Below are 16,863 nucleotides of genomic sequence, written 5' to 3' on the forward strand. Positions count from 1 at the left end.
CAAACATGCGCCAAACTAACTGACTGCTTGTTATAAAGGAAACAAGTATAGCTGAGGCACCAGTCAATCTAATAATAATACTAATGATTTTCAAACAAGACTCAACCTCTAACGGAAGCAAGAAACTCTTTGGAAGGTTTGGAAGGTTTCAACCTAGCAGACCACTATTATAATATTCATGCAGTCATTGTTCACTGTGGTTCTGACGTTGAATTTGGTCATTATTACGCCTTGGTCAAAGACGAAACGGACTGGTTTAAGTTTGACGATAGTCGTGTCACGAAGTGTTCTGGCGATGCATTGAATTTATTGGAGCCTCTGGAGATACCCTACATTTTGTTTTATAAGAGAGAGGACATTGTTAGATCAAGATCTTCAGATGATGTGGTGCTGCAGGTTTTTCCGGGTCATCCTGCAGCTGAAAAAGCAAATGCGCCACTGGAATCAATGAAGTCGCCCCGGAGCGCCAATTAATTTTTATTGTTGTTTTTATTTTATTTTTATCGTTGTTTTATTGATAAAAAAGTTCTTATACATAAAAAAAACAATTTAGATATATTCAGTTGCAAATTGTCAAATATAAAAACCCACTTCCTAAAATAATTGTTTTGTCACCTATAATAAATATAAAATGTGAAGTCATTATAGTCACATGTTTGTATTGTTTGTAGTGTTTGTAGACTTTACAGTCACTTGTTTGTGATGTATTTATTATACTTTGTTATTTCCTGCTCAGTAATTGGGCTATGTCCTGTAGAGTAGTGTATTACAAATAAAGAAATCAATAAATAAAAGTGTCGGTTCCAGAAACTCAAACAACTTTTGTCCTATAGATTTTGCAACAAGAGGTGTTATATACCGGTTTTTATTTCTTGTTGTATTGTTGTATTTCTTTGTATTGTTTAAGTAGCAGAGATTTAAGAATAAGTTGTCTAGCATTCAGAATATTCGATTGTTTGTATAGTGCTTCGGTTGCATATCTCAAGTTTTTGTCAAAGATAATTTTAAGAAAAAGGGGTTGGTTGGGTAACAGGATCAATTTTTTTTAAAAAAACAATCATTCTTGCCGACGTTTCGAATTTATTTAAATTCTTCTTCAGATCTCTGTAACAATGAATTTTCATTAATATACCTTTCACAAAAGTTATACGATTATTATCGTTTCAATTTCACAAGAAATAATGAGTTCTTAATTAAATTACTCACCGAAAAGTAGTTTTTTCATGAGAGTATATAAAAAATAAAAATAAAAAACATTGCAACAACAAATTTTCGAGATAACACCAACACAAAACGACATGAAACCCACGAATGGATTTTTCTGTGATTCTGATAAGGTGGTGTCTGTTTTTTGATCAATGGCAAAAAAAGGAATGAAAAAAGTGTAAATTTTTCGAGTATTTTACGTATCAAATTGAAATAAGCAGTATTAAAGCCATCTACATCTCTTCTAGTGTTAACACAATCGCATTTGAGGATATGTATCATTTCGCTCAAAAGCTCAGAGCTCTGAAGAAGAATTCAATCAAACGTCGGCAAGAATGAAGTGGATGAAGATACAATTTTAAAACTTCCCCCCCCCAATTCAACAACCTTTCCGATAGATCCATCGTCCACTTGCTCTTTGACCAGCTAACCCCAATATACACTTGAAACCCTTCACACTACCATATAAAAAACTGTCATGTGGAAATCGTAATATGAAAAACATTTATTAATAAACTATTTAATGTTCATATTCGTCACACACAAGTCTCATCAGGTATGCATTGCAATAAAGTGGCGTCGAAACCTTCTCCTTTCTTGCATTTCAGAATCATGAGTCTGTACCACCACATAACTTTCAGACACTCAAAGTACTCATGACAGTTTTGGGATGGATACTTTCCTGTCGATTTGCATGAACTGGGAGGAGTGGGACTGGCTGCAAAATAAATTAATATGATATTGAAAGCTTTGAAAATAATGATTGATTGAAAGGTGTTGGGCATTGTTTGCGAAAGTAAAATGTAAATGAAGTGATGACATATTTTCAGTTTTCAGTTGTGTTGATGTGATTGCAAGCAATCAGTCTCTGAAAGTCAACATCACTTGATGCTTACAAACTTGAGAAGATTCAAAATTCAGTATAATTTTTCATTGCATATTTTTGCATCCCTTTATAGGTCATCATAGACGTTAGATGACAAATTATCAGTAGTATTTTGTTCGTCATTTAATTTTTGATCAGTACGATTTATTTATCAAATAACCCAAATGTAAGTTCCATCGTGCTCTGTACTATCTTGAAAGAAGTAACAATCAGGACTCACACGGAAACATCGGTCATGTCCGATGTTTTATATAGGTCAAACTAAAAGAACGTTCAAACATACATGGAGGAACACAGAAATAGTTTTCAGAAAGGAAAAATGAATTCCCCATATGCCACTTAGTTAATAACAGAGGCAACAGGGGTGAAAAAAATTTTTTCATTTTGAATATACAGTGTTTACTGTCACGAATGTCTAATTCTACATATATAGAAATGTTTCCCTACTTATTATAAGCGAAGTAGGTAACTCATAGTTAGATATTTCTCATATATCGGAATTGACAAAAATAATCCAAAAATTCCAGCAGGCTCATTTTTCTTGGCAAGGCACCGACTTTTGCTACTGTTACACAATTAATTCCTCGCCAACAAGAATTGACAAAGACAAACACCTCAATCGTAAAGAAAGGTAGAATAGGAATTTCTAGTGTAGTATGATTTCGGAAAAACACTTATCAGAACTGTGAAACTTTTTTCGATGCATGGATGAAAAAGCAGTTCAGATTATTCAACCAATCTGATGAAACTAACTTGTTTGGTGGAACGCGCATCCAGAAAAGTTTCATAGAGATTCGTGGTAAATGATTTTGTTGTATACAACATTGAATAAACTGCATGGATACATGCGTCAGTTCGTACATTTCTGTATCTGTAGAGTAGGGAGGGTGAGTGTAAGCCCACAGCACTTAGGCCACATGTGACCCATTGTACATCCTCCCGAGGAGTTGTCCTCCTAGGTCATCGTCTATCCTGTCCTTTCCAGGAAGGTGGACAGGTCATTTGGAGACATCTCCTTTATATCGGCAGGTGTAGGCCAAGACTCGCCGAACACACACTCTCTTGTTCACGATAACTCCGGGCACTCGCATAGGACATACCTGACAGTCTCATCTTCCTGTTCACACATCCTGTCTAGAGGTGTGTCCACTAGCCCCATATTATGGAGGTGTTGCTGTCGCTGCTGGAGACGGAGAAGATGATCTTGTCCAGCTCCACCAGTACTTGTTTTTTGATGAGACCCCGTTCTGCGGTAACCTCACCGTACGTGTTAGTATCTTCTATGATGGCAACCTTGAGGTGTCTCAAGGCGGCCTCCACGAAGGTTTTGGAAGGTGCAGCGACATTACTGTCGCTGCGCGGCTTCTTCACTCTTCATGGGGTTTCCTCCGTGGAGGTGCTCACGTGAGGGCGCTTTCCTGCAGAGCCAGCCGGTTCTTTGCCTTTTTTCAAGGCGGAGCTCTTGGCGTGTCCTTACTGTTGGAGGTGGAGTGGAAGAGGAGTAGCGTGCACTTATAGTTGTTGCTATTAATGCATCTTTCGCTCTCTTTCTCCTTTTGGCCTCGGTGCCGCAAATGCGCTTACAAGTTGCCCTATGTGTTGCGTCACGAGTTGACATTTCTGTTCATTCTCAGCCACCGCCATAGATTGAGGTGAGCATTGCTGTCCAGCCTCCGGATTGTTTGTTTTATTTTGTTGGGTAAATGTGTGTTCCCACGAGTAGCAAAGGAAGAGTTGGTCATCTCTGGCAAAGCCCTGCGTTACCAGAGGAAGGCTGATTACAATGAGGTTTCGTCCGGTTCCCCAAGGGGAACCGGACGAAACCTTACACCTTAGCTTGGGTAGGCTGATCTGGGGTGGCATGTTTCGTAGTGGTTTTTGGAAAGTGTCAGTTCTCCCCACCCTACTTATTTCTGCCACTGACCAGGAGTCAGGTGATCCCGTCCGTAAGGCCACATTGGCTTCCCAGACAGGGGCCTCATTCCCCTGGCCATTCCCCTATCCCCCACCTGGGGACGCGCCCGATATATAGCCCAACCCACGGGCCAGTTAGAACATATCGCATCATAAACAGAAATCACACGTTTCCTATGCAACACTCACCTGTAGTTGTCGTTGTTGAGGTACTTCGTGAAAATAGTCTATTCAGATAATATGGACATGGGAATGGAGCATCCAATGCTGTTATTGTTGTTGGTGGTGATTGAACTTGTGGATTTTCTGAGATTAGTGGTGAGTTGAAGGTCATCCAAGTTGTTGGAAGTTTTAATGATGGGGACTTTTTTGTGACATACAAGTGACTTAAAGACTCTTCATAGGTCGGTATTTGTTTATAAGTAGTAGTTGAAACTGATTGTGTTGTTCCTAGTAGTTGAGGTATTGATTTAGAGGTAACTGTTACAGTTGAATTTTTCGTTGACTTGCGTTGTTTCGTCTTTTTCTTCAATTTTTTCGAAGGCTTTTTTGTAGAAGGCTGGAATTGAGCTGTTGATATATTTGTGAATGATGAATTTAAAAACTTCTCCGTGGACTTTTTCTTTTCTGGCATTGTTGTCAAGAGACCAGATTTTGTAACTTTTGGTGGTTCTGATGGGGTCAGCTGTTGGATACTGGTTTTAAATGGTCCTAAGTGAACAACTGCTTGCAGTGTTGTTGTTGAAAACTTTTGTGGTTTTTTCTTTCTTCGCCTTTTTGATGGTTTCTTGGAACTCGAATATGACTCAGTAGATGACCCAGTCTTCTTTTTAGAGATTGAGTACTCACTAAATCTTTGAGTGGAAGATGAAAGGGTGTTTTTTGTGTTTATATTGGCAGGTTTCGTAGGCTTACTTCTTCTTTTTGATTTTGATGTGGACTTGTTTAATTTACTCGAAGTTGGTTTCCTTTTACTCTGTATTTTCATAGTTGTGGTCTCCTCAATGTTTGATAATGATTCAGTTGGTAGAGACAGTGAAACAGAAGTTTTCCTTATCACAGTAGATGTTGTTTTGTGCTGTTTGATTGGCATTCGTGGAAGATTTTTTGTTGGCAGTGAGGCCAATTGAGTAGTTAATGGAAGTATTGTGGTTGTTGGACGGTTTGATGTTTCTGGAAAGATGAAATTGAATGCATTTATTATTTTCATAGGAATGGCCTAATCTAATGTAATCAACCAATGAAGAAACGTTATTCAACTTGATAGGTGGAATTGGAATCTCTGACGTGGAATGAATTCAAGGCAATTACTTTTTTCATACCAGAATTGACTCACTGTTTCTTGACGCGAGTACTGCTAACCATCATCAGTGTGCGATGACTCTTAGCTTGATGGTGTTAACTTTATTAGAGGCACACGTGTCGGGAGGAAGTGATATGGTTGTGGTTTGGAAAAACTGTTTGAATCACATTACTGTTTGCATCAGAATAAAAAATGTAATTGACACAAATTATTCAAACAGTCGGAGAATTGTTATCAATTCATTTTGGATAATTGAAACGGGCAGAAACAGTTCATAGGTGAAACTATCAGGATTGATGATTGACAAAATTTGGTAACGTGTTAAATGGTATTTTTTAAGTATTTCATTTCCAACTGAACACATAATCGCTATGATAACACGACAATATTAACGTATTCAAAAAAAACTTCATTGTGAAATTTTCGCCATACAATGGCTTCTTCGGGCAGGTCTTCAGTGAAGACATTGTATGGCGAAACACGTGTTGCGTTTTTGTAAAACTATTCAGTGAAAATATTACAATAAAGGGTTTTTTGAATACGTTAGCTATAGATTTTCGTCAGGTATCGGCCAATTCCATCATATATATGTTGAAACCACATATCGTTGGTATTCAGATCATCCAATTCATGGCAAAAGAAGTTGGTAATCATCGACCTATAGTGCTCGCCGTGGACAGTGATGGCCTGGGCAACGTCATTCTCAAAGAAATATGGACCTATGACGCCGCCAGTCCAAAATTTGATTCTCTTGCACATTCTTACAGACAGTAAGTAAGACCTCGTTAATCCTTATCTGTCACAAGTTTCGACTCCTGAGGGTTGTCGTTCGTAGGGTTGTTAACGAAAAAAAATATTTTAAACAGATTTTTTTAAACAGATAATATTACTGACAAGTTGGATAAATTATCGCCTGAATTTCTGGTCAACTTTAGTAATTTGCCTTCTCATTCCATAATTTTTGAAAAGTTTTTCATTCCAGGGTAGTGGAAATTCAAAAATGTCAGTAATTATCCTTTTTCATGAACAATTTAACTTCTAATTTTGGGTTGATTGAACATGAGGTGCCTTTAGGTTTCGTGCTAAACCTGTACTCAACATTATCGACATTAGTTTTTTGATGAAGATATTATATTTTATATTCTTATATGATACAGCCTTCATTTATTTCGTGATACGTAATACATTTTGAAATTATTATCTCTCTTGAAGGCCATCGTGTTTTAGGCAGATTACGATCTTCGTTATTATTTGACGAGCCAATACAAAAAAGGTATTCTTTTTACTCTGTCTGTGAATATGTTTCTTACTTTCACAATATGTTATCTAGTATTTCATACATTAAGTTCACTATATTTTCTACATATAATTTTTATAGATACTTATATAGATTGATTCAACTATATGACTTCTGTAAAATGTGATTTGCTGCAAACAGTATTTTTTTTGGAATATAGTTAACTTTAATCTGCTCTACTCTATTGGATTAAATGATTCATATAAAAATTATTTCCATATATCCTTTCCAGTTTGAAACATCTGAAATTTTTCAACATTTCTTTGTTTTCGTTATACCAAACTAGGAATAATTAAAATATAAATCATCTAGAGAAAAAAATTCGAACGTGTTTCAAAACATTATTTTTATATCTGAACACTATGAACAATTTATTTTACCTGAATCGTATTTTCCAGTACTTTGGAAAGTTTCACTTCCACTCCAATCAAAAGTAGTTCGTTTACTCCAAAAATCATCTGTAATTCAAGATTTTCATCTATTGTGAAGTATAGTGATCGTTACAAATTTTACCTGATTCTTCGGTATTAATTATTGAATTTCCCTGAATTTCTTCGACGAATACTGTAGTGTCCTCGACGGTACTGTATTGAATTTCTGTCATAAATTTATTTTCCACACATCTGTAAAATATTGGCCATTTATTGACACTCCGTGAATGAAAATGAATAATAATAATCTAAACCTCGTTCTTGTGGCTGCCTACGTTTCATGTTATGTGACAATGGTTGAGGCATTTTAAATGGAAATAAAAAATGTTGAATGCATTATTAAAATGTAAATAATTATTGAAAAGTAAAAAAATGAGCATGAAATTAAAATCATCCAACAGATGATATTTCGTGGTCCAGTTAAGAATTTCAATTTATGACAACATTTCATTTATAAATCAGACTTCTGTTAATTTTTTCATTGATTCGAGTTGTTTTTAACTTCCATTCTTTTTGTTGACCAGTAGTAAATCAATATTTTTCAGTTAAGTACTGAAAAATTAACGAAATGTTTTAGTTTCTTTTTTTCGTTACTTACTATATATGCAACGCTATAGAAAATTAGCAGAATAAGCGGTATGGACTGAGTTACTAACAAAAGGCCAGGTCAAGTGATCTACTACAAGTCATATGATGGCTTGGAATTGAAAACAGTTTGGTAATTTGTGATAAAATTTGAGTCAATGACTTATTCCTTCCAACTTGCTTTAATCAAATTAAAACCCAAAAAAACTGAAATTAGAATATCCTCTCACGCATTTTTTCCTTCAATCTCGTTGCATTCGGTACCGTTTGGACAGTGTTTGACACTTCCATATGAATATATTTCCGATCCAGCTCGAAAACAAAATCTGAAAGATACTTTGTTCAGGCAAGATATCCTTTTGGTCGAGCACATAGCTGTTTGTCTATGAAAAGCATCAATTTGTTGATGTTCACAGCCGAAAATTACCTAGAACATAATAAAATTACATTTACTTTCATCAGTTATTCAAGGAATGTTATGTTTGTGATAAATAATTATAACATGCATTCCGGTAATTCATTAGGTTCGTTCCAATCTTAAGTCACCAACAGATTTCCAACAGTTTGTAAATCGTTGTCAACGCGCATGTCTGGTAGATATTGGTTTTTTCTGATTGGAACAGCTGATAGTTCAACTGGAGTTTGGCATGGAATTTCAACATAACCTTTGAAAATAAATCTAATCAAGTGTATTTCTGGAGAGTAGTAGTAGACTTTATTTCAGGAATCCTAATATACAATATATAGTTATGCATATATGAATAATTTATATACGTATATAATTTTACAGTGCGTCATGTATTACAATTTGATATATTCTAATAATAACTTCTTGAATACTTTTAAGAAATTTACATATTTATTTCATCAGGTAACTTATTGAAACTATCTAGACCTTTAAAGAACAAAGAATTCATTTCACTCTAATACTTTCTTCGGGATCTATAAAATGTATTACATGTTCTTGTGTTATATGAATGAATGTCACTATTTCGAACTAAATATCTGCTAAGATAGACTGGTTGTATCCCACTCGAAATTTTGAAAATAAAAATCATGCTCAAATAATACAGTCTTTTATGTACCGGCTGCCAATGTAGAGTATTCAACATATATTCAATAGGGGTATACTGATTGCATCTCAAAATGATTCTCATAACTCGATTTTGTAGTTTCTGCAACTGTCCCATTTGATTTTGGTTGAATAGATACATCAGTGTGGCACAGTGCTCAAAGTGTGGCCTCATTATGCAGTTAGTCTAGCAAAGGTTGATAAAAATTTTGAAATTCTAGGGAAAAAATACATTTTCTTACATATCTTTCTAATGGTATTTTGGGCATGCTTATTCAAATTTAATTGATGGTCTATAATGAATCCTAGGTACTTAATTTCATTTACAATTGTGAGTTGATTATTGAATATGCTGATATTAACGTCGTTAGTATCAATCTTTCTTTGATTCGAATTTGTTGTAACGATCATTGCCTTAGATTTATTGATATTCAATTTGAGTTTATTCACTTGTAGATATAATTCAATGTTCTTTAAAGATATATTGATATTTTGTACAGCTTCTTTTAAATCACAGTTTTCCGTATATACAAGGGTATCATCAGCAAATAAGAGCAAAAGAAGGTTGCAGTATTTCATATCTCTATTCTATTTACTAATCAACATGGAACTGGGAGGTAAAAGTAGGTCACCGTAATAATTAATTTGTGTAATTAAAGATGTTCATATTTTAGGTTCACTTAAAGAATTGCTAATTTTTCCTGCGCCAGCAAATACATAATTTATTTTATAACAATTTTTGCAGGTTATGTTGTCTGCAAGTTGTATGAACATGAAACAGAAACAGTAATACGGAATACGCATGCGTCAGATTAATGGTTAGAAGATAATCCTCAAACCATTCTGATAGATTTCGAACATGTTTGAATCTTGGATGGAACAGAAAACTGATAGTTTACTAATGGTTGGAAACTCACGTTGGAACGCAATCACATTACTGCGCAGAATCCTGATTGTCAGAAACTGTTTCTGACGCTGGTTGGAACGAACCTATTTTAAAAAAATAGATAGAAAACCTAATAATATAGTATAAGAAAATTAATATTTTGAAATCAAATTTCGAAACATTCATCTCTACACCGTAGGTTCTTGTTAATGCTTGCCGGAAAACAACTAATTCCCTGACTTATACCATGATGGATATTTATTTATATCCGACTGAGATTTATGCAAGATACCTCACGAGGTTAGTCCTGCAGATGATTCACATTCATCCAGCAGCAGTACCATGCTGAAATCAGTCAAGTAGATCAACTACAGACCAGTTACGAGGTATTATCTCTCATCAGTCCATGAAAGATCCGACTCAAACATAAGTGTGTTTCGCAATCGATTAATTTCAACGCGGATTCACTGCATGTATGAAATCTCCGTCTATGAGAAAGATTGTTAACTAGTAACAGATCCATCTCGCGAACAAAGCCACAAGCAGGAAAGAGAATCCCACAAATCAATTCTCTGACAGAAATACTGTATAGAGGAGAGATCCATACATGGCATGGGTTATGTTGGCTTTGAGGACCACTGTGGTTTGAGGCTTATTTGAATTCACCTGCACGATCTCGGTGGCAAGTTCACATCACCTCTACGTGAGATGACCAAGCCCCTAAATCGCTTGTGCAGAATATCCAATGTAGCATGAGCTGTCTGGCACGTAGCGCCATCCTGAAACCACATGACGTTGGTATCCAACTAAGGCCAGAAGAAGTTGGTAATCATCCACCTATAGTGCTCACCGTTGACAGTTATGGCCTGGCCAACGTCGTTCTCAAAGAAATATGGACCGATGACCCCGCCAGCCCAAAATCCACAACAATCAGTGACTTTTTCGGGATGCATTGGAAGGGTTTGGATCTCATGTGGATTGGGATCTTCCCAAATTCGTCAATTGTGTTTATTGAAGAACCCATTCATCCAGAAATAAGCCTCATCGCTGGAGATGATTTTCGATGAAATTTAGGATCAGTTGCCAAGTGCTTAAGAGCATATTCAGAGAAAACACATTGTTGTCAATGGTCGTTCACCCTCAGTTCCTGGGTCATTTGAATTTTGTACGGGTGCAGGCCCAAGGTACGACGCAAAATTCACCAAGTTGTGGTCTGCAAAAGTCCGAGTTCTTGTGAGCGACGCGAAATCAACTGTCTCGGATTCTCCCGCACATTCTCACGGACAGCGGCGATGTTTCCGATAGATTTGGCGTTTCGTCGACATACGGGTGTTAGTCAATCGTTTATTGAACCAGTGGATTCAAATTTATCCACCATATTGCGAATAGTCCTCTCGGTGCGTCGATTATGGTGATAAGCGCGCGGTTCGTTGCCCGAACAGTCACCCATTTTGATACAACAATTTTATTTCATCAGTTCGGACTTCCATTGTCTAATATGATATAAATTGATTTGAAATTCCTGAAAGAATCTGTAGAAACAAGAAACAATTTTATCAAGCAAAAAACTGAAATTACAATGAAATAACGTAAATTAGGAAATTATTAACAAGAAATTGAAATTGAAAATATAAAATTAAAAGATTTCAAACCAAGTTACTTATCGATGTTTCGATTGTTAGTATCCACATTCGTCTTCGGGTGATAACTGGACTTATTCCTTCGAGATCTGACTATTTATAGGTCATTCGACTGCTTTCACCTATCCCCTCTTTCTTCTCTACGCTTCATTAGTTTTCAGCGGGAGCTGACCGTTTGGCAGGAGTTGGTCGTGTTCCGCTTGATTAGAGGTTTACAATGTTACGTATCCCTACGCTAGCTTGGCTGAATGCGTTGTTGGATAACATATATGCGACTTCTTTAAATATTCTCCTAAAGCAGTTTTCCTCCTTGTGGATGATTTCAGCCTGAGCCCACTTGATGTTATGTTGATGAGTCCAAACATGCTCTGCTATTTCGGATTTGCTGGTTTATTCTCGCCGATGTTTAATGCAATTCTTGGAATCGTAGTCTGCGTTTAGTGGCCTGGTTTTCGTGAGACTGTTACGGATAGTGTTCCCAGATCGGAAGCAGGTTCTGATGTTATACTTGGATCCAATCCTTCTTATCCTTTCCGGCAATCCTCTGATGTAGGGAAGTACAAATACTGGTTGTGGCGGCTTCTCTTCCTTGTGGAGCTCTTGCTGTCTTCTAGCTAAAGCCTGTTCCACCATCACTCTGGAGTAACCATTCCATTGAAGGTCATTTTTGATGATGCCTTTTCGAGACCTTCCTTTGTATTGCAGAGCCCGAAAGCACGGTCTAGTAGAGTCTTGATGATTCCTCTCTTAGTCGACTGATGGTGGTTGGATACCTGGTTCAGATACTGTCCCGTGTGAGTGGGTTTTCGATATGCAGATGTTTCCCATTTAGTATCGGTTCTCTTCACCAATACGTCTAAGAATGCCAATTCGTTATGTACGTCCTTCTCCATTGTGAATTGTGAAAGTTCGCATTGCCGAGCACAAGAAACACACACACAGCGAGGAGAAACTAGCAAATTCGAAATAGCAGAGCATGTTTGGACTCATCAACATAATATCAAGTGGGCTCAGGCTGAAATCGTCCACAAGGAGAAACAATGGTTTAGGAGAAAATTCAAATAAGCCGCATATATGTTGTCCAACAACGCATTTAGCCAAGCTAGCGTAGAGATACGTAGCATATGGAAAACTCCAATCAAGGGGAACACGACCAACTCTCGCCAAATGGTTAGCACCCGCTAAAAATTGATGAAGCAGAGAAAGGAAAGAGGAAATAGGTGGAAGTAGTCGAATAACCTATGAATAGTCAGATCTCGAAGGAATAAATCCATCACTTTACACCAGTGACCTTCCGAGGCCCGAGCGTGTGAAGATATCTCTATACGCCGATGGCACGGCTCTCCTTTCGTCTTCCATGGGTCGGGAGCTCGGCATCGTCTATATGCAACGTGCATTGGACGACCTCGAGCGCTGGTCCATGATTGGAAGATCCGAGTGAACCCGAATAAGACTCAGGCGATAACTATGGGAAGATTACTATCTTCTCCGGCCAGAAAAGTGAGAATCTCTAGAAGGGTGATTGACTGGCAAGCACGGGTAAAGTACCTCGGCCTTCTAATAGACCGTAGGCTCACTTGAAACCCGCACATTATGTGCGTTGAATCAAAGATCGAGGGTCGGAGAGCTAGTCTGTACCCTCTGATCAACAGAAAATCAAAAATGAGTTCAAAGAACAAAATTACCATCTACAATACGATGTTCAAGCCTGTCATCATGTCTGGGGACAAGCAGCAACGTATAATATCTCCATTCTGGAGATATTGCAAAATAAGTTAATGAGGATAATTGTGAATGCTCCTTGGTTCGTGCGGAATGAAGCCATTCGCAGAGATTTGCAGCTGCCTTCTATTCGGCAGTCCATTCAGTCGAGGAATGGGCGAGTTTTTGATAGCGCGGAAACTCACGAAAATCCGTTAGTTAGGGAAGCTATACAGATATAGAAGGCCCCGACACTCTGAAGCTCTCATGTCCCCCGTTAAAGGACGAATAGATTTTTTTCATCCATCATCCCCCCCAACCAGGTAGAGGTACCCCGTGAAGGGTGGTACTGATGTCTGAGGACTTCATACCGCCAATATCCCCTCAGTCATGAACTCATTTGTCCTTCTTCGACAAAAATCAGCCAAAAGGGTAAGGGAGCTGGTCTCCAATCTGTCTGAAATCAAGACGATGAGCAGGGGAATATCCAGTTATCACCCGAAGACGATTGTGGATACTAACAATCGAAAAGTCGTGAAGTAACTTGGTTTGGAATCTCTTAATTTCATATTTTTAATTTTCATTTCTTGTTAATAATTCTTTAATATTTTCAGCTCGTGTTAATAGTTCAATTTTTTTGGGTTTTTTTGGTTGTTGCTTGTTTGATATTTCATTGTAACTTCAGTTTTTTGATTAATGAAATTGTTTTTTAGCTAATCTTTTTAATATTTTCTACAGATTCTTTCAAGGATTTCATTATATTATATATATTATAATATATTATATATTATATAATATTAGACAATGGAAGTCCGAACTGATGAAATGCTCCACGAAACATTGTCAACCATCTTCAAACAAACAATTTTATTATTTGCACGTGATGTTGAATGCTATATCCGTCCGTGGTGATTTGGCTAAACAGACTGTATGGATGACAACTAATTTGACAGATATAGCTTCAACAAGACGACCGTTATCAATTGTCAAAGTTCAGAATTCCCTGTTGGAAGACCCTATACATGTGATTCATATCACTCGAAATCCATCTTCAATTTAGTCAGGTTGGAGCCTGGTTCCCTTACCCTTTGAACTGATGTTTGCCAGAAGGACAAACGGGTCAGTGATTCATATCAGTCGATAGTCTCAATTTATATAGTAAATGACAGATTAATCTTACCAAAATAAGAAATATTTGCTCACACTTGATTTGCATATTCACTATCTACGTTGAATACATAACACTGAGTTTTTTCAGTTCAAAAACTTTCTCAACGAGGAAACTATTGTTCGCGTAGTGAATGCGTTGAAATAATTATATGAAATAAACTAACCAAGCAGATTTGAATCTCGTACCGTTCGTTTATTGGTTTAGTAATTGACAAAATAAAGGTATTAACGGTGTGGCACTATTATTTACTTAGTGGTCTGAGAGTAAAAGTGTTAGTAGGAGTAAACCGCTAAACAAACCGTTTAACAGTATAATTGTAATGATTTTCCAGATCAGTCTGAGTTAATTCAGTATCCGTATATAATTAGAGAAATAATGTGCTTGTTGTTTCATCAAACATTTATTATGATGATGTTTAGGAAGTATTTTCGAATCTGCAGAAAAATTTCTCAAACTTATTTACAAATTATCTAATGTGCTACACACCCACTCAAAATGCTAAAATTAGTTTGCGTCTACTACGGGAAAAAAATCCATGTCTGCAGAAATTTCAAAGTTGTAGAGCAGAATTATAACTTTATACTTGTAGACTGTTTGTTCGTTTAGGCCATTCTCAACTCACCTACACTGTAGGTTAATCTATCAGAAAACAACTACTTCCCTGGCTAATACCACGAAGGACGTTGGATTATACCCAACAGATATCAGTGCAGGATTCTTCACAGAAGTTATTCCTGCATATGATGTTGGTGGTGATACAACTGCCGGAATCGATTTTCAATTATTGGAAAACACTTGCAGGCCGGTCTCGGGGTGTTTGGCCACTCGTCAGTGCAAGGTAGTGTCTATCATCAACATGGAGTCGATGCTTTTCCATAATTAAAAATCGAGTTCCTTTCAGAGTATCATTGCTCGAACGATACTTAAACGAACGACAAACAATATATTTGTCATCGCCTCATCGGCCCATGAACGAGGTAACCAACCGCATACTTGAATTTGCCCAATTCCTTGTATAAGAAAGAAAATTTCACATAAAGTGAGTGGGCATACTTGGAGACTGGCTGTAAATTAATCAAATGAAATAAGAAATCGTTTAGGCCAGTCTCAACTTATTTACACTGTAGGTTAATGGACTGACACCTATCAGAAAACAACTACTTCCCTGGATAATACCACGAAGTGCGTTGGATTATATCCAATGACACATGTCAGTGCAGAATGATTTTCTGATAGGTGTCAGTCCATTTATTTACAGTGTAGGTAAGTTGAGACTGGCCTGAACGAATTGTTCTTTTAAATAATTTGATATTTTTCTTTATTTGAAACTCAAACTAACCCGCTTTCAATTTTCAATATTAATCCCTGATACAAACTTTTTTCAATAGATCACAAATTCATCGACTAACAATTTTTTTTTATTTCGAAAATAACAAATAATGATATTTGCATGGTGAACTTAGCATAGTCCATTTTGTGCTCTCAAAGTTGTAATTGTACATTATCTTTTCCTTCATTAATTTTGTTTGAAACATTTTCAGACTGCCGTTTTCATAAAAATTAATCAGAAATGTAAAAAATATTGTAATGAGCCTCGATTAGTTGAAGGAGGCATAAAACCAAAACGACAAAGTTTTATTTTTCTTTGATAAAAAATAGTATTTTAAATTTGATATCTTACAAAATGTTGGACATTGTGTTCTAAATACTAACAAATTCTGTTCATGAACTCCTTTCTAACATTTCACCATGAACATTTAAACACCGATGATTTAGGAATTTATCGGCTTGCAGCTTTAAATTTGCCTCTTGATATTATCAAATTCAGTAGAAAACAACCGACATGAGATGTCTCTAAAGCAATGGTTCTTAACCTTATAGTCATGCGGGACCATCTGACAAAATTTCTGTCAGGCCATGGACCACCAAGTTGTTTAATTAGTTTGTAGTTAATATAAAGTGCCTTACGATAACTACAAATAAATACAGTACAGTACAGTAAATAAATGGAATGTTTGTTCTAATTCATCTATAAATAAAATACGTATGAAATTATGTCCTTTAATCATTAGGTTAAATCTGTAACTGTAACAAAAATTGCATTATAAATTAATGCGATTTTTGTGGTTGCATACTCTACTAAATTCTGAATCCTTGGTTCAGTGTTACTTAAACTTCGGCGCATATCAGCAGTGGCATCCAACCGATTATGTTGCTTGTTTTTAATAATCAGAAGCGCTGAAAACATAGATACGTCGAAGAAAATAAAGTTAGGTAACCAATAGCAATGTCTCGAAGTTTTGGCAAAGAAATTGCCTTCTGGCTTCAAAATTCTTCAAGAATAATTCCTGATTCGAATGTATCTTTTAAGTTGCTGTCGTGTAGCATATCAATTACTTCTTCTTGAACTTCATCAGGCACCTCAGAAACGTTTACAATAAATGGATTGCGGATCAGTTTCTGAATACTTTTATCCTCGCGGTCGGAAAAATAGCGATTTTATTCAATATTTAAGTTTTTTAAATGTTTTATTTTCATTTGTATTTCTCCTTTAATTCCAGCACTCTGTATATCAATAATTTGATTAGGCTTATCAAACACAGAAAAGTTATTACTTTCGACCTTGTTGATCCATAGCTCGATTTAAGCGATAAACGCATTGATTTTTATCTTCATAAGCAAAAATATTGCTCATGTCTTGCAACTTCAAATTTCCCGACCCTTGCAGTAGAAGGTTTAATTTGTTCAGTTGCCCAAAAAATCGACCAAAT

At 36.4% G+C, this 16,863-nt stretch overlaps 1 protein-coding gene across 1 annotated transcript; it reads right to left on the reverse strand.

Annotated features, from left to right (window-relative positions):
* Positions 1-4,154: 4,154 nt before the first annotated feature.
* LOC111502005 (uncharacterized) lies at positions 4,155-14,292 on the reverse strand. The gene is made up of 5 exons (XM_074180586.1): positions 14,102-14,292; positions 7,853-8,049; positions 7,120-7,229; positions 6,987-7,064; positions 4,155-5,179 (listed from the first exon to the last, which is right to left on the reverse strand). Exons 1-5 carry the CDS (start codon positions 14,135-14,137, stop codon positions 4,170-4,172), a joined length of 1,431 nt encoding a protein of 476 aa, XP_074036687.1. The 5' UTR covers positions 14,138-14,292; the 3' UTR covers positions 4,155-4,169.
* Between the last annotated feature and the right edge of the window lie 2,571 nt (positions 14,293-16,863).

Source organism: Leptinotarsa decemlineata, unplaced genomic scaffold (assembly GCF_025532065.1).
Source record: "Leptinotarsa decemlineata unplaced genomic scaffold, Ldec_3_MD MMD2_tig00026299_RagTag_RagTag, whole genome shotgun sequence".
NCBI classification, from domain to species: domain Eukaryota; kingdom Metazoa; phylum Arthropoda; class Insecta; order Coleoptera; family Chrysomelidae; genus Leptinotarsa; species Leptinotarsa decemlineata.

Coding starts and splice junctions, on each gene's coding strand:
- LOC111502005 (XM_074180586.1), bottom strand. CDS start 14,137: ATGCAAATCAAGTGTGAGCAAATATTTCTTATTTTG. Junction 7,065..7,119: donor AATTAATACCGAAGAATCAG/GTAAAATTTGTA, acceptor CTTGAATTACAG/ATGATTTTTGGAGTAAACGA. Junction 5,180..6,986: donor TACTGGAAAATACGATTCAG/GTAAAATAAATT, acceptor TCATCTTTCCAG/AAACATCAAACCGTCCAACA.